At 38.0% G+C, this 24,371-nt stretch overlaps 1 protein-coding gene across 7 annotated transcripts in view; it reads right to left on the bottom strand.

The window, feature by feature from the left end:
- Window positions 1-24,371, bottom strand: part of CARMIL1 (capping protein regulator and myosin 1 linker 1) — a 197,255-nt gene that overhangs the window by 80,232 nt on the left and 92,652 nt on the right. For 5 of the 7 annotated variants that reach the window (XM_082045376.1, XM_082045379.1, XM_082045378.1 and 2 more), the window contains exons 6-15: window positions 23,610-23,707; window positions 23,181-23,251; window positions 22,935-23,008; window positions 17,911-17,986; window positions 15,264-15,352; window positions 10,473-10,567; window positions 6,603-6,689; window positions 2,927-3,030; window positions 902-979; window positions 712-788 (exon numbers count right to left, since the gene is read on the bottom strand). In XM_082045376.1, the coding sequence (XP_081901502.1) occupies window positions 712-788; window positions 902-979; window positions 2,927-3,030; window positions 6,603-6,689; window positions 10,473-10,567; window positions 15,264-15,352; window positions 17,911-17,986; window positions 22,935-23,008; window positions 23,181-23,251; window positions 23,610-23,707 (849 nt within the window). Of the gene's footprint in view, window positions 1-711; window positions 789-901; window positions 980-2,926; window positions 3,031-6,602; window positions 6,690-10,472; window positions 10,568-15,263; window positions 15,353-17,910; window positions 17,987-22,934; window positions 23,009-23,180; window positions 23,252-23,364; window positions 23,414-23,609; window positions 23,708-24,371 lie in introns of those variants that run through there. The other 2 variants (XM_082045380.1, XM_082045377.1) reach the window with 2 other exon arrangements.

Raw genomic sequence — 24,371 nt, 5'->3', positions numbered from 1 at the left:
CAGCATTGCACTGCTGCACAGAAGACGTTACTATCTAGCTTTTTTTTGGTGAACTACAAAGAATGATCATTTACGTCTGGTTAAAAGTGGACATTCTTATGAGCAGAATATCAAATAGGACAGTACAAAATCCCTGGAATTGCCTTTTCACCACTTGAAATAATTACTCAGTGCCAGAGTAGCTTATCAGCTCTGCTATGGACCCAAGACATTGATGTGAGGAAAAGGGATCTAATGTTAAAATTTCCTACAGCGCAAGTATTCTACAAAGTTCAGTCTCAAAGACTTTCAAAGGGACTTCCTCCCAGAAAAGGACCAAAAAAGGAATAAAAGCATTTGCAACCATCATCAAATAATGAAAAATACAAACTTTAAAAGCCAAATTTAAAGAGGAGTCAAGTCAGTCAGACTTCAAAGCCTGATGCTATGCCTCTTAGAGACAAAAGATATATATAGACCTTCTGCTGCATCAGTATCACAAAAAATATATTAGACAAGGTAGCTTATTTTATAGCCACCTACCACAGAGAGCAAAAGGGAAAGAAAATATTTTGCTTGGAATAAATAATACCTATTTCATAGAGAACAAAGACTTCCATGACCTCTACAGAGTCTTAGATTTTCTTCTGAGAAAGCAAGGTGCAACACGAGAACAAGAAATTACAAAACAAAAGATTGCAGGAGGTGAGAGTAATGACATTTAAACTGTACCTGTGAGAAAAAAGGGTCCTAGAGAGGCTAAGCACAGCTAGATGCTGAAGACATCCACGAAGGAGGGCTCCACACACCTGGTTTAAAACAAAGATTTCTTTTACTTTATGTTAACCCAGAAAAGTACTTAGGAATAGAAGGTGGGGAATATTTCCTTGGTATTTGAATCTCCACAAAAAAACATCTTTACCATATCTAGCGCACACTCCGTGTTGGATAAATCCAGATGAACAAGAGCATTTGGCTGGGCCAAAAAATTGTACAGGCTCTATAATTAATGGACAAAAAGAAAATAATTATCCATGTTAATTTTGATAATATGACACCAATTACTGCATCACTACTTCTCATTACATTTTATAATAAAATTGCACCACAAGATTTATGTCTGAAAATTCTTTCCACCTCATGAAAGCAACCTGTTTTGCTTTTGAAGGCTACCATTTTTTAAAACAATGGGAAAAAATTATGTTCAGGATACATCTACCAAACTTTACTCTTAATGCAGAAGTCTTGAGTTTCCTCGCAGTTCACTTTCACAGCAACTGATAATTATTTTAATTAGAAATACCTTGAAATGTCAGTCAGTTTGCTGTTACTTTTCAGAAAGCCTAACTAGTTTGCAAGTTTAAGTCAGCGCCTTTAAGCATGAGGGAACCAGCTCATTTGTGTCTGAAGCCCAAGGTTATTTCTTAATATCAGCAGTGCATTAAAGTTTAAGGGACAATACACAACAGGTAACAAGATTTTAATATTGATGGCTTCAGTACTGCATAGGATATGCCATGGAAATGTTAGCGTAGTAAAATTTCTTAGAATACAGTGTTTTATTTGGGGCTTTTTTTAGTCTCAGAGAACAATGCAGAAAGATAAAAGTATGACCTAATTCACAGAAACATGGAACACTCAACTCCACAGAAAATCCAGTCAAACAGAACATGTTCAACGTTTCTAAAATAGATCTATCTTTCTAAAATTTAGGTCATTTAGCCCGAGTACCTAGAGTGCAAGAAAGGTCCCTGCTTCAAAAACCCCTGTGCTTTGCTATGGTTCATTTTAATTGCTACATAACAGGACTTCCTTGCTCCTGTTGGAAGACTGTTCCACAGATTAAGAGATCTCAGTACTAGCAGTCTTTTTCTTTGAACCATATTTCTCGCTCTGACAGGCTAAGAAAAGCCCCATTTTTTGTATTTATGTACCTTAAAATATTGTAGGTAGACACCAGATTTCTTTAAGCATTGCCTACCAAAGTTGCTCATTTTTTCTAATATTTGTTTTTACATTATTTGCTATGCTATTCTCTCTTTAAGAATAATTCACTGTGTCTTTGTTTACATGTAACTACTGTTTGCTACCTTTTAAATCCTCTTGTATCACTGAAACTTTCACCTCTTATGTCTAAAAAGCCTAGTTCTTTGAACGTGGTGATGAGTGTAAAACTAGTAAGATTTGTGCCAAAGTCAACAGTCATGTCTGACTGCACTTTAAAAGATAAGACTGAGTGACTCCACTGTTGCATGTTTCAGATGCTCAATACTAAAAGAATTCAAAACCTGACACTTACATGCACACAACTTCTGTTGTGAGAGAGAAATACAGATATAACAGTTTAAAAGTAAATACATACAAATTGAGAACTAAGTGAAGAGACATCGAGCTGCATCTCTACGGCTAAAGATGAGCAAAGCAATTTCAAAAATAATTATATTCTTCAAAGATTCATGAGCTTCAATAGTGCACGTCAAGGAGGTCCACAGATTTATTTATACAAACAAAAATATTGAAAACCAGTAACTAAGTCCTTCCAAGTTAAAATAAATAATTTCCAACCTTCCAACAAAAATTTTGTTATACACTTATCACTAAAAAATGAGATTTTTTTAACTGTGTTTTGGCCACTTTCAAAAAGGACTCAGGGAGCATGGTAAGTCCCCTGAAACAAGTGGCACACCTGTAGTTTTCTCATTTAGCAGTGAAAGCCAAGGACTACCAGAAAGACCGAAATTACGCGGATTTGTTTAGTCGCGTGGGGCCATTTAATTCCATGACTACATACTGAAGAGTAGAGATCAAAATGTTATTTCCTACCCCTACTAGAACTGTACTGAAATAAAGGCAAAAAAAGGGATCTAAACAACATGGCTGTGCCCTTCTCTTAACAACTAATAAAAACATCCATTCATTAACTCACAAATGAGAATCAAGTGCTTACTGAGAGATCATCGCCGCGGAGTGCGTTCCCTGAGAGGTCAAGATAGACGAGCGTGTTCGCGATCAGCGAGTTGGCACTCAGTGACTGGGAAAGGCTGTTCACCCCTGCCAAAAACATACACGAATAAATGTATAATGACCTCCTGCCACCACCTGCCACACTATAGGAGAGGAATAAAAGTCACATGGCAGGCATGAGTCCCTTCCCTGCCACTTTACACCCAGTTTTGCCCAGACAACACCCCATCAGCTGCCCTGATGAAGCCACAGTGTGTTATAGCTCCTGGATCCAGGGACAAAGTCTTTTTGCAAAGTCTGCAATGGCTTTAACAGTGCAATCCCATTTTGAAACAGATTTTTGAAACAGAGTTTACTCCATAATGTTAAGACAGTATCTTCCTGCAAAGAAAAATACTTAAAGTGTCTGTGGAAGCAGATGAAAGTATACGTGGAACACCAAGTACATTAACAATTATAATTGTCTGAACTTCAAAAGCAGCTGACGAGGCCTAGAAATTAAGAATACTTCAATTACATATTTGTAATTTCAGAAAAACAGATAGTTAATTAAAATATCAAGACACAAATAAAGACTCTCAGTTCTTGATCAGAACAAATACATATTTTTCACATTAAAATTAAAAAGCTCACACTGGGAACAAACCAATCAGAGCTTTCTTCCTCTAAAATTCTTCCACTTTTCCAAATACAAATTAGGTTGTGGCTAATTCCTGCGAATCTAACACTCACCTGAGGGTTCTGTATCTTATCACCAAGTTTTTAGTTTATTGTCGATGCCCGTTGTTGATTTCCAAGCAGCGCACATGTGCATTGCTTACATCGGTGCATTTTTTAAGTGCCTGGGCAAAGCCATAAAGCAGACAAGTGTTTTGATCTACCAAACAATACTGGGCAATTTCTCAAACCTACTGGTCCGTGAAAATGGACTGGCATTCAATAGGTGGAACATGTCCTTTCTTCATTTAAAAATAATTACAAAATGGATTTATGAGTAAGGATGTGGCTAGCAAGCCACTGGAGACCAAAATATCCCACTTCAGTGCTCTAGTTTTCCAAATTTCCAAATATTCAGAAAGTCTCCCTTGTTAGTAGTATGGCTCTTGGTTTCAGAAGGCCTTTGATACTGAAAAGAATCAAAGCACAGTAACATCTTCACCAAGTCTCAAAACTTTTTTGTTCAGTGTAATTTTTCTTTTATCTTAATATTGCACTGTTACAACCACACCCTATCTATAGAGGAAAACTGCTAATTAATAATTTTTGAAAGATCTAAAAGCTCTATTTAGCCACTAGAGCGTATAGCTCTGTATTCACTTTAGCGAGTCTTCTCTACCAGCATTTATAAGCAACAAGAAGAAGTAGAAATTAATATAATGTACTGTGAACAATTCAGCATATACTATTGAGAACCAATTTTGGGAGTACAGGAGTGGTGTCCAAGTTTGGGAGAGGCTCAAATAATCCATAACATTGCTGCTTGTTTTATGTTTAAAAAGAGCCAACTGCTCAAAATCAGCCACATCACTGAAGGCAAACAATACGAATGAGGGATTTTTTTTAGTAGCCTTTGGCTTGGGCTTAGAAAAGCAAGACCTATCTTTGAATGAGTATACTAGAATTTTCCATTTAACCAGAATCTTAAAAATCAATAATTTTTGTTTGAACTTCACCCACCTCATGCTATATTCTAACAGTAATCCCACTTTCATTTGCAGACAATCTTTCATGCTCTTTTACTGTTCTCAGGAGGCTCAGAGTGTTAACAGCTCTCAGGAACTTTGCAATACAATATTTGAAGAAAGATCAGCTGGGAAGTTAACACCTGAACTTCACTTCTCAGTCTTACAAACTTATCTCAAATATAAAACACTTCTAAAATAAGGTCAAAACAGTGAGGGATTGTACAGAATTTCTGAAACCAAAAAGCTCAAAGTAAAAAAAAATAATAATAATTTTAAAAAAATCCATCCACCTTGGAGCCTACTAAATCCAAGATCTCCTTTCGACTTGCCCCACATAAAATATTACAGTATTCCCTCCTCAATATTACAAGTTCAAAAATAGCCTACCAAGTTAAAACCAACTCAACGCTGTTTTCTTAAGTTAAAGAAAAACTGGTTAAGACAGGCAGCTTTGCAGACAACTGAAGATGTGAAGCTGAGTTTCTTTGGGTCCAGAGGGTTATAAGAATTCCAATTTTAAGTGATTGCATATACTTTTTTAAGGAATTCTGAGGAGCTGCCATGGGACAATATTCACAGTGACATGTTACTCTCTGGAAAATAGTCAGTCATTGCAATGCAGTCAGGACAAAGATTCACGAGAGGTGAGTATTACACATACTGGCATATATTTTCAACTTTTCTTTGAAGATTGTCTTCAGAAAGTGTGTTAAAAACTTTGCAAATTCTTTTCATAACCTCAGAATTCATTTTTACTGACAAGAGTTTTGTGGATGAACTTTATCAAGCTGGCATTTACTCCTTACGAAGACAGAAGTGTAGTTAGAGTGTTCTCTTTACTCAACAATCACAAGCACTCGCTGAAATCATTCAGATCACATGAAGAAAAGCACAGGATGAATGAACATACCAGAACCGCAGGGATTTCCATCAAATTCATGAACATCTAATCTCAAGAGTACAAGTAAAGGTAATCAAGATTCTTAATCAATTGCTTGTCAACAAAAATTGAGTTAGCAGTGGGAAAAAAAAAAAAACAACCCCAGAGTTTAATAAGGTCTTTTGAATGAGAATCATGATTGAATAAAGTCAGTCTAGGGTTTACTATTCAATTAAGCATACCAAGAGCTATAAAACACTCAAAACAGAACAAAAAAAAGTCTTCGGCCCACCCATATTCCCCCAGGTCAACCCTTAAAGCTCAGGAGAACACAGAATCTGCACTTCACAGAGCAATAATTAAAAAAAGAGCATGGCTCCTATCGGGTATCAACTAATGTCCTTCATAGATTGTAACTCACTCATCTTCTCCAGGTCATCAACATCTGTGAAAAAGCTTCAATAATGTCGGTGCATTTTTTCTATTTTTAACACTTGTATTCTATAGAGGAGACCCTGGGTTTGTGCAATCTGTTTAAGAGGTCAATGCATCTATTATTTGTAAAACGGCAATGAAAAAAATGCTGAAAGCTTCTGACTTGTGTTTCCGTACTGCTATTGCTTTTAAAACACACATATATTTCAATTATAGTACCAAATTGGAAATTTGTGAGTTATAAAACATGGAAGTCTTTACTCAGAGCAAATTGCTTAACAGTCATTGTCACAACACTTGGTTTCATAAAATAATTGCAAGCAAAACATTCAGAAAATTCCCTACACATTTTTGCTTCAGACATCTTTTGGAAGCATATAGGAAGCACATCATTCCTGCCAGTTCTAAATTCAGCCTTTCTTTAGAATACAGGCTCAAGCCCAAAGCTTAGAAAAGCACGTAGGAGCTTTACAAAGTGCTAAAGGGGATGCAGAACTCAGCCTATGGTTCAGCAACCCAACTGCAAAAAAGCAGCTGTGTTGTTGAGAATACACATGTAAATCAATTACAAAATTAATTACTTTATAATCTGGCAACAAAAGGTATTATTAGGATGGAAGCCTGAAACTTTTAGAAAGAGGCATACTTATAAAATATACCTTTAGGTGACAAGGAGGTTTTAGATAAATTTAAATGCTTCAGTCCCTTTGGAAGTTTGGCGAACTGGATGCTCAAAGATGACACACCTGTGGGGGGAGAGAAGAGAAAATAGATGTTTCCAGAATATCTGGGTGATCCCAGGTATCCCCACCAGCAATCACACCGGGGGCAAACACCCTTACAGGAGGAACTGTGTTCACTGTGGGGGTAGGCCCACAATTACCCTTTCTATGAGCATAAGTCTTTGAAATGACTGATGTAGTCAAGATCCTGTCTTTGTTAATCACTGAACAGACAGGGAGCTTTGTTGTTAACAGTGAGCCACCTTACTTAGTTTAAAAGCTATATACTTTTGAGAAGGGGTCAAAGGGAAGGTATCATATATATCAAACAGCCAGCACTTGGGGAATCTGGAATCTTTATGGTTTGGCCAAAACAAAGTTAAAACCAAAATAAAACAAAACAAACCCACAACCACCCACGACAAAAAAAAAAAAAAAAACAAACCACAAAATAATTTTAAAAACCCCTATTTTTATTTTATTTTAAAAGCAAGAGCTGTTGAGGCAAGTGAGATGTCCATGCTAGCTACCACTGCCCTCTTCTTCTGAGGTAAACCCTACAAACCTGAGACCGCCACCAGTTCATAATGGCCACCTAACTCACTCCCTCCCAGCAGCCTGCGGGTTACCCACCAGGACACCAGCTTGGAAATGCTACAACCACTTGCGATCCCAAACAGTAAAAACTTATTAAGATACTGACAGGGTCTAGACTTCCTCAGCACAAATCCAATGAAAAAAAGAAAAAGAAAAAAAGCAGCACTTTTCATTAAAGCGATTTCTCAGTGTAACCAAGTTCCACACTACATAAATTTAATCCCCCCATTTAAGCAAAAAGATTGAAATTTGATTAAGAGGGCACATCCTAAATAACAATGGAACCAATCCATGAAATATTTATTAGAGGAATAAATCAACACAGAAACTCCAGGTTTAACCTGAGGTTTGAAATATAGTCCTCTACACCAACTCAGCGGTGAGAAAAAGGCTAAAGCCTTTTATTTGTTTTAAAACACAGTAAATGGAAATGCTGATACCCTTCTCCATATACGCAGACATGAAACAGTCCACTAGTATGTCACATACATATGTTTACTCTGCTTTTATTATGTTTTACCTATCATTGATAATGAAAGAACAGCTACCTTGCAGACGACATTGTAGGGTTTTTTTAATGCTCTCTAAGAGCACATTGTGTATGCTGGTGATAAGGTGCAACATCCCCACAACTCAAAACGACATACTGTATTTTATTTATACTGCCAAAATATTAGACCGATGATGCCTTGGCCTCCTTTATTGTAAAACACAGTGGTAACTGGATATCTTCACCAATTTCTAGCAAGAATAAATCAAGTCATATTAACAGGACTTTCTTTCATAGCTCTACCATTAAAAAACCAACATTTTTTTAGCTCCTCTGAAGTAGGATGTTCAATCTATCTTAAGCTGGCCTTAGAATTTATATTCTGTAGCTGACTGTCCACTTCTGTTGAGCTGGTTTAGTTGCAATACGTACTTTCAAAATCAAGGTAGAGTTATGCTGTCAGAAGAGGAGAAAAATGAATACAATCAGAATCATTAAGGATATCATAAATGTAATTTCTGTTGTGAAGCATTTTGGGTAAGAAGTGCAGCAAAGAATTTTACCTCTCCATGTGTGTATTTAGCTAACCAATCTACAGACCACTTATCACTCTAGCTAAGCTGAACAATTTTAACATCTTAGCAGCAGAGAGGGTTAAGGATCCACCCAATTATAAGATGCAGGAACTGGGTGCAGTCAAAAAAGAATCCTTCTGGTCACTCAGGCCCTTGAACACTCTTTACAGCACCCATTTTTGCTAACCTTGTAACAGAGATGAGAGCTCTAATGGCAGAAGTAGAGTTAACTGCATCCAGGCACACAGTTTTGAATTTGAGTATTTCTAGGCTTCAGTATGTTTCTGTTGCATTATTTTTAACTAACTACAAGATTAAATTCTGATCCTAGTAGAGCCAAAAGTAAAAGCCTCATTGCTTTAACATGGCTAGATGTTAAAGCCAAGACTAATAATAAACTTCCCAGGTGTTATTCTCACAAATGTTGACAGTACCATAAAGGGAAGGCAATCACAGATTAAGAGACTGGTCTCAGAGTAAAATCACTTCATACAAACACTGCTTTGTATTTGAACTTGGGCCAGTTCCTATGCCTTAGTTAAACTAAACACACTTCTCATGTTACTGGAATACAGGCAGTTGCATTAATGTAATAACATAACCTCTTTATTTGTTGGTACTCAATAATATCTAACAGCTTAGGGTGGGTTTTTTTGTTCAAACAAGGCACAACAATATATTCTTCCCCACAATTCACACAACTCTGTGTTATTTCCCGTATACCTTCAGAATAATCTGGTCAAACTTCCAGTTCCTGCAGAGATGACTTTTCAAGAGGTATTTTCTGAAATCCACATGTTTACCTAACTCTCCATTAAGTCAGCTTTTACCTGTGAAATGCTTGCTGCCCCTTCAGCTTAATAAAGCCAGATCTACCTTGCACTTGGTGAGTATCAGATCACAGGACACATACATTTTTCTTAAACTGAAAAGCTGCAATATTTGCACATTGCAATAATAGTTAATTTCTCTTTAAGTACTCCTCTAACTTATTTAATTATCTAAAGAAAAGGTCAACTCTTAATTGCATATGTGATAGGAGTGACTAAGATAATGAAAAAACTCTACTAATTTATCCAAGTTGTAGTTTCTGCATTTCATTTGTATCTTGTATGTGGATACTACAGAATGGTTTGAATCTATAGGTTTGCTGCAAAGAAAGCACCCACACTAACATGTTTTTAAATAAATGAAAAATAAAAATCCCCTGCACTGTAGAATATCTACAAAATACTTTGGTCATTTGTTTTTCTTTCAAGATAAAAATGAATTCCTTTTATTGAACCAGGAAGAAAGGAGAGACACCTATAAAACTATGTCATTAATAACAACATTCTGAGTCAGTCAGGTTGTAATCAAAACGAACAGTTCCATTTTGAATCATGACAGCAAAGAGACTGGAACATTTCCCCAAAACAAAACAAATAAAACAAGAAAAGGTTCACCGTATAAAATAATTATTTTTTTCTTCCGGCCCAACAGGAGCACAAGATGGTCTGATCCCAGAACACTGTGTGCCTGGAATGCATTAAGTGAAGCAAATGGAAATCTCACATGCGCAGCGCTGAAGGGTCAACTCCAGATTGAAAGAATGTAACCTTATTTTAAAAATAAATGCCTCTCTGACAAAAAGAGAGTAGACAAGGGAGGGGAATGACTTGATATGAAATCATGCCTAGCAGTGCCTAATCTGAGAAAAGCTGAGCTATTCAGCTTGATTTCCCATTTTGTGGAGTCAACAGCACTTTGCTCCATAAGGATGCCAGTTGTGTCAGTATTACTGAATATCGTCAAGTACTGGCAACATCTTTCAGCTGATTACATTGCCTTCAAAAATGCACACCACTTTATTTACTCTCTAGTCCTAAACAGTTAGTGTTCCATCTTCTTTTAGAAGAAACTTTAATGAAAATGTAAAGAAATCTAATGAAATCCATGGTTGGTTTAAGACATTTAAATATTTCCTGACAAGCTAATGGATACATATAAATCAAAAAGAATAGCCATTCTCAGTCATTTGTGAACAACAGATATTTACGATAGCATTACACATAGAACAACCTATTATTCAGGCAAAGCTGAGCAGAGTAGCAGTAATCCTCCTATTACATTTGTAGAAAGAGAAAAATATAAATGTTGCAGTACCTCTATCTTCAAGTGGATTGCTAGCAAGGTTGATTGTATGGAGTCCTGAGTTGGGATTATGGGCTAGGGCACTGGCTAGTTTCTGTGCAAAATCTCTGCAAGAAAAAAAGAGAGAGGAAGAAAGACTCCTGTTATCTCCTGTATCAACAGCACATTCAGAGGCTTAAAAATTTGGAGGGATTACAAGACAGAAGTGATCCATCTTACTGCAGAGCAGTAACTGATTCTTCACAGTTTAAACTGCTTATCTGGCTAATTTGGTACCTTTCAAAGCAGGTTATTTTATTATTTATTTATTCTGTGGCCTAAGCGACTGAAGGGAACTCAATCAAAGCTCAAACTGCTTTTGATAAAGATCTGAAGAAACAAAGAGGAGTTATGCAGAATATCTTAAAACTCAAGCACATCTTCTGTCTCCTTCATGCCACACACAGGTGGGATATATATCAATACATCAACTCACATACCACCACCTCCTTTACTTGCAAGCCACCCTCCTCACTTGCAGCAGCTCTCAACCAACAGTCACTCAAAAAGATGGGCTTTGCAGCTTATCCAGAAGAGTCAACAAACCAGGAGTAGTTCTGACCTTGTAAAACAGCGGGTATAACTCTCTCGAAGAACAGCAGCACATTAATGAACTGGCCCTTGGTTGCTTTTTACAGTGAGAAACACTAAAGTACGTAACTGGCTGAGCACAGTCCTAGCAACATGTCCCAGGAGAGACAGTGTTATTTCAGTTCTGTAATGCTCACAATAGCCAGGCCAGGTAGCACTGATGGCTTTGACCTAACTTTAACAAACTCTGGTAGGCGGCTGTAGTCGCATGACCCACTTGTGTTTCAAATCCCCTGGAGAGGCGAGGGACTGCTGTCCTATCTCAGAGCATTTTGCTGCAGCGGGACTGTCACCATCCACAGCACTACGGTCAAAGCTAGCTTAGGTTTTCCTACACATCCACACTGTCAGACTTGGGTGGATGTTAATGCATGTTCCTTGCATTAAGCACAAGGCTGTTGGCTGGTACCAGCTCTAAAGACAAACCCTCTGTCCTTGTACCTATTGGGAAGCTTTCACGTATTAAGGGACTAGCCCTACTGTGTACTTTCGTTAAATTGAGGCTAAAATTTCAATGTTCTTACTTCACCTAAGTTAGATACTGAAGTAAAAACCAAAAATATCCCTTGAGCTTCCATCACAGGGCTTATTTCTCTCTCTACCTTAAAGTCCAATATCTTACCTCCTGTAAGACAGTGGTGGAATACTACCAGCTACAGTGCGAGAAGAATGCTAATTAACACTGCCCATTTTTCCCAGGACAGATACTGCCTGTCGTAAAAGTGATCAGCCTGTGTGCTGGGAATAGCAGTGGAGGTAGCATCCTCTCCTCTTCCAGTCTCTGGAAAAGAGGGGAGGCTGGACAGCCGTAGTCTCAATAGCTTTTCATTATCTGTTGTTGCAAGGTGTACTTGAGTATACACATGTTCCAGGGAAGTTCAGTTTCCCCTTGAAACCCCATTTCCTTAGAGGAACCCCTGGGGGTAGAAGAGGTTCTAGTGCTGCAAATGCATGATGATGGGCTGCCTTTAGAAAAGCATATTCTCTTCCTAAGATACAAGCAGCATGTGAATACAAACACTGAACAAAAATAAATGCTGGGCTTGAATCTGTGTGACTTGACAGGCCTCAGGGTATCCTGCTTTGCTGCCAGTTGCTGCTGCAGAAGACTACACATTCCCTGTAGGTCCTTGGTTACATTTGCCAACACTCTATGGATACCCTCCAGCACTTCAAGAGGCACTAGAAGCTGGTGCTTAGGCAACTGAACGGCCCCAAGAAAAATTAGGGTTTGAGTTCAAAAACGAACAAGCAAAAAACTTATTTCATGATGAGTTTCCTCCTCTTCCTTCATCCCCAACAGATTCCTCTCATTACAGTGTTCTGCCTACACCTCCAGGCTTGTTTACAAACTCTGCTCCAGCTTTTGCCACCAATGTAGGCAGGATTACCAGAACTTTTTGGACAACTTGGACATGTGGGAACTACTCAGCAAACGCACAGTAAATCCACTGTCACCAGAAAGCACTGGATTACCTATGTAGGGCACATGGAGCTCCAAGGCCCACTTTGGAAAAAAAACTAACACAACTTGCCCCTACTCCCTGTGCAGTTTCTACCATAAACAGAGGCATGGGGGCAACATCCCATGCCCTCCTCTGTCCACTCTTTCTTTCATGTCCTCGCTTTTTTTGGCTTCACACTTCAACCACAGAACATGCAATGTAAGCCTGAAGCTTTCTATAAAGCATCAAACTCACCCTGTGTGCACTGCACAGTCACATGCCTGAAGTGAGGACATTCCAGCTTAAAGATAAAGCCCCCAAAAGATCCAATTTCATACTCTTATGATAGAGTGAGGATATTTCATGAAGAGTAAGAGTAGCAGAGATCTGAAAGTCTCCAAAAAACAAAACAATTTCTCAAGATCTGTCAGACAACATCCCTGTCACACAAAGAGGATGTGTGTAGGAAGAACTAACAAGGTTAGGTCAAAGGACATACAGAGCCCATCAAGCAGGGGCAGATGAGATGCAATGTGAAAGTCCCTCTGGGCACCAGCATCAGGCACCTCCATTGCTCCCCCTCTGTCATAGCCAGCCATTCCCTTTGGGACAGGGTGGCAGAGGCCTGTGCAGATGGTGGTACGGACATTCTGTCCACCAGCTTTCAGAGAGTGCATAAGCACAATAAATAGATCATTTTCACCAGCTCCTGCAAACAAGCTTTTTGCAGACTGAAGAATGTATCTTGTGGTTTCATGGAAAAAAATATTCTGGTTATCACATATTCCCCCATTCCTCTAAAATACTCCAGGGATGTAACTCTCTTTTCAAGCTCATCTTGAACTTTTGTCCTTTCCCTGACATCTGGAGATGACCTACCTCAGTTAATACACTTAGCAAAACATTAGTGTTTGTTATATGCATTAAAGCCATCCAACATAATTTAGACTGCACCCTTTACATTTGTTAAAGAAATAGCAATGGGCGTAAAATTCTCAAGAGCATCTAAACTGGCACAGATGTTATCAGACAGGGAGGTCACTCGACAGCCCGTTTTCCCCAACAGCAGCTTATGACTACTACTGCAAAATAGTTTGCTGTCTCATCAGCTGGGAAGATAACAAGTGTTTATGGGGCCACAGCCCAAAGCAAATCACAGAAATGAGGAACTGGAGGTAGAAAAGAATGAAATAGTCTTAACTTGACTCTGCTGCAGAAAGAAATATGCTCTTGCAGCTGCTCAGGTTATTTCTCAAAGCTTTGCTCTTGGTAGCTCTCTTTCTTAACCCTGGTCTGGCAGTCTGTCACAGCTCATTAAAAGTGACTGGTCTGTAAGCTATGTGAGGAAGACATGCCATAACAACAGGATTTCCTCCTAGCAAGCAGATATGATAAATGGCAAAGCCAACAAATGCGTCCTTGACAAAACCAGACAGACAATGCTGATCGGAGCAGATACACACCAAGGCAAAATGCCAAACACTCTGCATGTAGATTGAAACATGAACCAAAGTCACAGTTTGATTACCTGTCAAGTCCTGTTAAAACTGAAACCAGTTAATTCAACTGTGATAAGTTAAGGTAGGTAATGTGCAAAGGTAGTCAATATAGCTTTTAATATTAATGATTACCATTGGATTTCATGGCACATACTGCAAGAAAAACAAGATTAAAATCAGTTGCTTTTGTCTGAATGACAGCTATTAAAGGCAGTGTGCTAGATCAGAAAGTTTGGGTGTAATTCCAAAATTAACCTTATGTTTCCTGTGTCATTTCAGCAATTTTCTTTTAAAGATTCTTCAATGCAAAACCCATTTAAAAAAGGGGAAAAAGACCCAAACAATGGAAGAGGAGACAATGTAAAGCACACCAAATATTTTCTCTATGCTTTTTTCCCTTCTTTATTTGTATTTTAGTACAGTGTTCTGCTTCTTTCACCTTTCCCCTGCTTTTTTCATTAACATAAAAATTAATTAGTGCTACAGTTTATCTTGTCAACATGGTGTTGGATGCTACTCTAACACTAAAACAAGCTACAAATACACACAGGGCTAGTGTGTAACTTGAACTTTGCTTTTATTTCCTATAAAGGGAGAAAAACAAATAACTAATAACTACAACTTACTGTATTTAAAACATATGCAAGGATTAAACTGTATGGCTTACCTCTATGTACCTTTCAAGGCTATGGCAAGGCATTAAACTTAATTATCTACTTTCTTACTTCTTTAAAAAATTTGTTAATGTAGAAAGTCCTGTTATATTTGAGCAGGTGACAATACACAGTAAGATAAAAACAGCTCTTTGGGGAATTAAATAATAATCTGCTATGCAAGGTGGAATAATGCACTTTTTAAACAAAACCTCAAATGTTGTTTTTTAAATGATAAAAAGGTGTTCATACCTCTATTGGCAACCGTATTTGGAGAGGAACAGTGTGAGCTGATTTACAGCTTATGCCCTTATCCGATCCATTTTGCTCCACTCAACCCAGCTCTCCAGGCAGAATCTTAAAAACCATCAGGAAACTTAAATCCCATCAGGGATTTCTTAGACATAAGGAACCTCCAAAAAATGTGACGACAAGCTCGTGACTACAGGCTCCTCAGAACAATGTAGACATTGCACATGAGGTTTTTTTAATGCTTACTCTGGCTAACACACAGCACACATAATTTCTGCTGGGAGTAAGCAGTAGCTATCGCAACATTTTAAAGGAATTACTTACGTTCTAAGCCCGGCATTCTCTAATACCAGTTCTTCCAACCGATTGGACCTACTCACCACTCGCAGTATCTGCTCACAGACATCAGTGGACTGCCACAGAAAAGACAGAACAGCGTTAAGGTACACAAACATGGAACAGACGGTTATTGAGTTATAAGCTGTACATCGTAATGGAATCCAGGCCATGATCAGCTTTTTGTCGTACATAAATAGTAAGTAAGAACACTAGGAACATCCCAGAGAGAAAGTCAGGTAGCAACAGAGGACTTCTGGAAAAGACTCAGAGCAGCAAGAGGCAGACTAAAAGCAATTCATTTATGAATCAGGCCACCTAATCACAGAGGGGAGAATTTTTATAACGATAGTAAAAACCGCAAACCCTACAATTCAGAAAAAAACGCTCACATAATTTTTAAAGAAGTCTTGCTCATATGTATGCTAATTCTTCAGATGAAAGTGGCAACTAGTGCAAAGGGGAATACAGCCTGACCAGGAATGAGAAGTAAACACAAAGAAAGATGTTATAAGGCAGACAGAAAAACTCAAGAGCAAAAGCATTCTAGCTACAGGTCCTCCAAAGATTGTTAAGGACCAGTGATTAAGGGTCAGTGTCTTTCAGCATGAATTCTCCCAACCTACACAGAAGTAAATCCCACATCATGATGTTACTGTTGTTGGATTCTAGAATTTGCATGGACATTTGCAAGTACCATGAACAAAACATGGTAACAAAAGAGTTTGTTTGCTGTGCTCATTCAAATAGCAAGACAAAACCTTAATTATTGAAAAGCCATACAGTGATGTCTGTACCTCATCACCTTTTATTATAATGTTTTATTTTGCTTCTGGATTTCCCTTTTTTTTTTTTTTTTCGATGGCACATACTAACCAACACTCATGTGAAATCCAGAGCTGAATTTGAATTATTATCATGAAGTGCTGAAATTATTCTGGTATCTGCTTTTAAAAACAATGTGACATTCATACCTGGGAGATCGCTGTCTCTTAACAAGTCTGACAATTTCTAGGAATTTTAAATTTGAAACTAATTGAATTTCCTAAAAAGAGAAAACCTACCACACACATAAAATCTTATGAATTCCTATACTTAGTAAAGTTGACAATTTTTTCTAAAGAATGTCAACTCAGCCATCTTCCCAATTCTATCTTTTGCCTTCCATATTTCAGTAATTCAGAATACTATTATCACAATGCTTCTACAGCACTGTGATGGCAAGTGGAAAGTTTGATGCATGTACTATAAAAACACGATGGATACCATCTATCAAACACAATGTCAGAGCGGGATTCATGAAGCACAAAGCATTCAATGGCCTCCGGATATGTCTGACCTCATACTGACCCTCGGCAGTGTTTCTATGGCACAGATTTACTGTCCAACAATTTACCTTTTCCTGGTGTTTTTAACTAAAAATGGAATGCATGGAAGACAAAGGGGTTTTGTTTTTTCTTTTTTTAAGGAATTGGTTCCTCTTCAAGGTTGACAAAGTTTGTTTTCCACAGAAAAATTCAAAAAACCCTCTAAAGTAAGAATATCTCAGACAATATGGCCAGTTCTTGTTCTAAGCAAACTACACTCACCAGTCTTCTAACTAAGCAAACTATCTCATTTCATTGAAGCAGAAACATTAATTGCATTGTATAATACCTTCTAACAATGATGATTTTAACAGCAAACTACAACAGGATTAAAAATACCCCCAGTTTCATTCCATGCATAAATACAAGTAAGATGTCCCAGCAGGAAAGTTTTTTGCCTACTCTTCTGCCAAGAATGACATAAGCTACTTTCTACTGAATTTGCATGGAAAATGACAGCTTAGGAAGGCAATGAGAGCATTTTCACATCAACTAAATTGCATCAATTTAAACAAGATGAGACTCAACCTTCATTTTTAAGGATAAAAGCTTCTGGAAGTAAGCATGAAAGCAATTTCTCAAACCACTAACTCCACCTGCAGCTATAAATTTTAAAGTTTAGAAGAAACGGTATATTTTGATATATTTAAAAAGTCACCTAATTACTGATTTTCTTGGCCCTTTCTTCAGTAGTCCAATTTGGTTAGATTTGTCCCTTTTTTGCTTTTCAGAAAGAAAACTGATGTGGAAGAATTCCAATGTCACACATCATTACATACTTATTACTACACAGGGTTAGCTTCAGACAACTGGGAGAAAAATCCATCAAGTTGCAATGAAAATTAAGAGGAAAAACCTGCTTTAAGCATTAGAAAATAACAGAATCCTGATATTTTCTTTCCGCCTCCAAAAAGAAACTGAGATTTCTGTCTGTTTTAGAGTTAGTTTCCTATTTAGTAATCCAATATTGTTTGAGGGAGGTAGCAATGCCTAAGGAAGTGGTTTTATGGGCTACTGTAATTGTCCAACAAAGTTTTCAAACTTCATTCACTTGAAATTTTGACAAGACCTGACTCTCAGCAGTGTTTCTTATGGCATGAATTAACTATCCAACAGCCTATATTTTCCTGATTAAGAGGAAAAAAAAATGCTATAGATTGCCCAGTTGTACTTGCCTAAAAAAGTTCATCTTGAAAAGATGTAACAGCACCCTCTAAAACACAGCATAGCCTGGTATAGCAGGTATACTGTTTCAATTTATTACTTACTAATTTCAGATCCTTGGAGGACAGCTTTGTAAACCACTGATTATACTCCAGAGCAGCAACTATAGGTATTAAGTCTCTAGAAAAAGAAAAACACTTTTACACACATTTCACATAACTGTTGGCTTTGGTCATTTGAAACAATCTCTTAAGTGTTATTCCATATCTAATTCCCCTTGCTTTGGCAATACTAATTGCCTACCAAACCCACTACAGAAAGCTCTGCATTCTAAAAAAAACCCAAGCAACACCAGCAGCTGTGTCTTTCTCGTATTGTAATACAAATTTTTGGCTGGCCAACTGACATCCATTCTAGCATGAATTTTTAAAGCAGGAATTTGTCTGGGCTGCCATTCCTACTTTTAGCATTACTTTTTCTTCAGCCTGTGACATATTTAAGCTTCTTAATCACCTCTAATTATAATTGAGCATGACACTAAAAAGCTTTTTGGCAGTCTGATGATTTAATATAATTCCATGACTGAATGCTTCTAGAGAACACCTCCTTGTCTCATCTCTATAGCTAAATTCCCCCAGGAAGCAGAAGACCTGCAAATGGATAATGTGACTTTCAGCACAAACCCTCCTTAATTGTAAAAGGGATTTCACAAATGAAATTCTAAATTATTCCCATTCTTTTCATTCCAAGCCTCTTAATGTGATCTGCTCTCCCTCTGTCAAGTTTGTCCAATAACAGATGCTGATAAATGTCATGTCCATATGCTACTCCCCAGCAGAATCATTCATCAAGCAGTAGCACACCATTTAGCAGTGCAGCACTCGAATCATTTTGATTTAATGTATTAAATACATATGTACATCTACACTGGGACTTAACAGCTACTTAGAAAGCCCTTGTCTTTATAATGAAACAAAGAGCTGTAGTATACATGAACTTACTGGACCAGCAAAACAGTGCTATCCAAGCCTCAGTGCTTGTGGAGAAAAATTTAAAAGTATTGGTGTTTATAAGGTCGCCCCCCGCCCAGCTTTTCATTCAGGACATAGGCAGGTAGGCACAGATCTGCACTAAACATGCAGCAGCCTTCTCTGATCTTCTTCTCCTCCTTCTTCTTCTCTTCCATTTTTCCTCCACGAATGTTCAGAGACTTCAGGATGGTTGTTAAACACATAGGAAAGCCAGGAGACAAGGAAACATCACACGGACAAGCCTTCAGCAGGCTATATTGGGAACTGCGGTTGCTAAATTTGGACGTACCAGCCCATCACTAAGGTAACAGCATGAAGGTGCGGCATTTTGCTGCAAAAGACTGTAGCCCACCAAATGTGAAGCTCATGCAAATAGACCATTTTCACACTCCTGCAGAGGAACCAGCTTGTGGTGCCCTTCAAGGATTAAGCCTGTTTTCCATCTTGCTCACAGCACACATCAAGTCTTGTGGTGAATTCATTTCCATCGACACAATAGAGTCTTATCAGCTTCATAAAGTGTAGAGATTTATTTCTATCCACCACACTGTTTTTGTTCCTACCTACACAAACTTTATCTCCATGTGAAGCAGTAACCGACTAGTGAAATGCTACGAGGAGAAAAATAACCACCCAGAGGTACTTTTCCCCTTAGGCTGGGCAGGCAGGAACTTTGTTATAAAATAAGAAATGTCCACACACAGCGGTTTGTTCCTCCTTTGCCTTCTCCTGGTGTGATTGTTAGGAAGGTAATGTATTAGCAGCTTTAATGTCCCTTTTGCCAGTGCAAGGAAGTGGAATGACCATATGAGTAATTTTTCAGGTGTAATTTTGTTTTATCCACCCAGTGGTAACCAGCCAACCACAGCTGGTGATGAACACTACAAGACAAACACTGGAGATGCTGATGGTACCACCATCAGACTGGTAGAGCAGACCTGTTCATGCTGCAGACTGTCACCCTCAAAAGAGGCAGAAGGTACCACCACGAGCTGTATTTCAGCTGTCAGCAGCAGCCCAGGTCCTCCAAAGGAACAGAGGGACAACAAGCACAAATCACTGGCTTCATGCATTTAACAGGGAGCTGGTACATCAGCTGTCGAGAGCTCAGGAACTCCTGGGCCTGTGGCCATCTCTGTTTCTGCTCTCCTCCTCAGGCCTTAGACTGAAGGACAGAGGACGTGGGGTTCTCAGAGTTAGTGAGAAAACCCTAAAGCTTTCAAGAAGTTAAATAAACGTTGCTGCTGCAGCAGGACAGGAATATTTTAGAAGAAATCAACCCAGCTGATTTCCAAATTCTCGGTCTTTAAATAGTTTAGTCTTCTGCAGCATCCAAGGCCCGTTTGCTCAAAGCCTAGGTATGCACAGATACTGGCACCCTTCGGTAGCACTCCCCAATCCCTTCCTCCTCACAGGCCTGAAGACAGTGGAACCCCTGCCCATTCTGCAGTAGTCTTATCATCTAGAAACTATAAGCTATAAAATTTAGTCTTTCTATTCATTTTCTTCAGGTTTTTGAAGGTGCTTCTGGCCAATGAGGTTCCTTTAAGACTTTTGCTTCTCTTCCTTTGAGCTTGTCTAACATCAATGCACTTGTTATTGAGTTTCTCTTTTCAAAATTATATATTGCTTTATTAATTTTATTCTATTAAATTCTAGATGTGGTACTAACAAAGACCTGAATTCTTTTGCAATATGGTATGAAAGAACACTAACAACCATTTCCAAAAGCAGGGCCTTCTCATAACTTTTCCCTGATTGAGTTATATTGAGTTGCTTATAGTAATTAGTTTTTTTACTGAATTACCATCCGGAATAAAGTAAGATTTACAAAATGTCAATCTGTGCCATCTTAAAATGAAAACAGATTCAGTTCTCCTGGAATGCAGAATATCTCACCAAGCTTCAACAACATTCAAGCTTATCTAATACCTTCACTTTTTTTCAACATCTGTGTCCCCCAGTGTATTTAAGATGGCAAGAAATCTAAACAACACAAAGAAAAAAAAAATCTAACCAATCATGCTTTTCTGTCAAACTTTTGAATGCCCAAATATGCTAAAACATAGGCTACACAAATGAAAAACCAGCTACTGAGTTAAATAAGCCCTGTTCACTTTGAGTTTTCTTTTTTGTTGTTAAACAATTATATGGTTCGCAGCACAACAAAACTTCAGATAAAACCTCAGAAGTCACGTTCCCATGTGGCAAGTCATGCTATGCTCTCTAAGTGTCAGACGCCCTGGGAACTCAAATTCATCTATAATTCATGCCATCTTATGTTGACCTCTAACAGAAATGCTTTGCGAGGAAAAACATAAATTGTTTATTTTTGCAATGCAGAGCCCCTGTATCTAGAGAACTGGTTTACCCATCCTACCTTGCTTCAGAGCTACTCCACAACATGAGGTATATAGTTTCAGCAATCCCAAAAATTAGGCGGACAAGATATAAAAGAGATTCTCAAAATACAAAGCATGATGGCGTATTGTATAGCATCCTCACTGTGCTAAATATATCACAAACCACTTGTATTCATTATTGAATTGACTGGGATCTCAGATCCTAATTCATATTTTTAATGAATAACATAAGCTCTTGGCTTCCTAAAAAAATTTCATTTTCTTGGAATTTCAATCCAAAACCTTTTTCTCAGTTCAGTCCTCAACATGTAGAAACTCTCATCACAAGATGGATTCCATGGCATGTAAATGTCTCCAAAATTGTTTTAAACCTTTGGACTTACACAATCTTGAGATATTTAATAAATACTTTTGTTAACGACACATACATACTTCCTCAGTCATGTCAATTTTGTGAGGTATACTTCAATGAAAAGCTTTATAAAGCAACAAACCCATCGTTCTGCTTTGTGAAAGCCAACTAATTTGAACCAGCTGAGATATTCTAAATCGTTAAAATGCTTGTTCTATCTCCTCTTTCCTAATAAGTAATATTTTTCACTCCTAATAAACTGTTCAAACATTTAATTTTTATTGAACCTGGGTATCTGTAAGTCACTTTCTCAAGAATGCCCCACAGTCTTCTCAGCACTCCCACCTTGCAACATACTTAAAGCATTCTTGTTCGAGTTACCTCTGAATTAGTGAACACGGGTACAGCTTAGTAACATTGCCATGGGATTCAGTGCAAGACTGTGAAAGCCCATCGCAGAAGCTAAGTATTTGAGCACGTATTTTCATGAGTTTGCATACTAGACAGCTCAAAGTTTCAAAGAATGCTGTGGCAAAATACTCTTATTTACCTACTTCCAAGTTCAGCCTTCCTGTTGTAATATTTTAACATTTTATTTCTGAAAGATCCTTAATTCTTCCACTGGGCTTTCCAAAAGAAACAAATGCTTTCTTCCTTCTTATTTACAGTTTCTTAAATTTGTCATTTTCCTTGTATAATGATGGATTTCAGTTAAGACTCCCTCCCATTTCCTCCTACATAAGTATCTTCAGATTCAACTTTCCTAGAATTCGATTTTCTCTGCCAGCTAAATTCAGTAAACCAAACACAACACTTAGCTAAGTTTCAGCGTCTCATAGTAAAATTACCATCAATTAGTTCCTTTCTGGAAGTACACACTTTTGATAGCAACTCTTCTAAGAGGAGAAACTACTGGCTGGGATTCAGTTGAACAACTTCAACCATTTACTGACTTGCTGACAAAAATAATCTCTATTGTGTACTCCATGAGAAAACGATTCTGCATAAGTAAAGACTGCACAATTTCCTTTTATGCTTTTCCCACCAGATGTAGTTGCATGTTTTCTCGGCTGAATTTGAGCTCTTATATCCGCTATCACAGGAAAAGTATCTATCTGCCAACTTTTTGGACTGCTTCCAATAACAAAATATATTTATCTTCTCAGGCTCTTCAATGACATGTGCTCTCCATGGGGCTTTCATGCAAAAACAGCAGCTTTGTTCTGAAAACTAAAAATGCTACAGATAGTCATTTCAGAGGTCTACACATTAAAGCAATAGCTATGGGACCAACCTACTTTAGCAAGGGCAGGCAAACTCTAGTGCAAGGGGGAATAAGGAAAGTTTGCAAAATATTAGAGGGATTACTGCATATTGTTTACCTGTGGTCAAGGTGGCTGAAGTCTTGCAAATTTAACTCTCTGGTATCTTGTGTCAGATAAATCGTATCGACATCCTGTTAAAAATACATAACCAAACACATCCTTAGAGAACTGGTTTTGGTGAGATTTTTGTTAGTTTGTTGTTGGTTTTGTTTTGGTTTGTTTTTTTAAGTACTATGATTTACCTGTTCTTTCATCATTTGTACAGTTAGCTGAAAAGAGCTCCAGAACAAGACATGTACTTACCCACTGTACTTCTTCTCTATAGGGAAATCCAAGCCAGTCACAAACACAGGCATACATCTGCGAAAAGCCTCCTAAAAGTAACCCAAGAGAGTATTTAACATAATAGTAAAAAAACCCAAATAAACAAACATCCAAAAGCATATTTTAATACTTATACTTAAAGATCTAGTCTTTCAAAACTCACTCTCTTTTTCTCTCAAAAGGGTATCCATTGTGCTGCTGAAAGAAACTGAGACATCCTATCTTTGCCTGGTACGTTGCAAGGAAGCTTAATATAGTGACTTCACCTAACCAATCAGGAGCCTTCTCCACACTAATTACACCTTAAAACTAATTACACCTTTACAAGCCCCTGCCAGAAATAGAATTAAACTTCCTGACACTGCAATTCCAGCCTTTTTATATTTGAGCCTTTAAATTCATTCTTACCACAAGGTCCAAGTTCTGCCACTGTCTGGCTGTCCCACAGGGCCTGGAGATTAGCCAGTCTGTCTGAAGGCTCCACAGTTACTTTTTTCAGAATCCTCCTAGATGCAAATGGGGAAAAAAAAAAAGTCATTCATGACTTCAAAAGGATTTTTAAACTCATAAATCTTCCTTATTTCAAGTACAATTTTAAATGAGTGTATAGGAAGTACTAGCATCTTTAACACAACTCACTTCTCTACCTAGAAGTCACACACATGGTAATGCGGCCCTGCAGGAGTAACATTTATCTGTCTCAGTTTTCTTTCTAATGATTAACCCTGTGACTACTGGAGCAATTAAGCCCTATTCTGTGACAGGATCACTCAAGATGAGCAGACTTGTAGACTTCATCTAACACAAGGGGAGAGATATGGTTACCCTGAAACCACTGCTGTTCATATGTTGCTTTTATGCAGTAAAAGCACCATGGTGCAAAGAGCCACAGAGCATGTTGAGCAGCTACATGTGGCCTCTTGGCTGCACTCCAGGTACCCAGCTCCAATCTTGGTAATTTGGTAGTGTTCTTCGTCCCCTTCCCCTAAGCAGGAACACAATCTCTTCCTGCCTTTTAAGACATTAGATTATCTGTTTTGCTGAATGACAAGATTCCTCATGAACTGCAGAATTCTATAAAATGGGGGGGAAGAATTAATAAGAGATATTCAAGGATGATATTAAAGAGATATTAAACCTCTTTCCCCCTTCTTGCCTGTTCCAGTCTTA

Source organism: Streptopelia decaocto, assembly GCF_964273445.1.
Source record: "Streptopelia decaocto genome assembly, chromosome: 2".
Classification (NCBI taxonomy): Eukaryota; Metazoa; Chordata; class Aves; order Columbiformes; family Columbidae; genus Streptopelia; species Streptopelia decaocto.
Note: the sequence above shows the minus strand (reverse complement) of the source record. Positions and strands in the feature narration are given on the sequence as shown.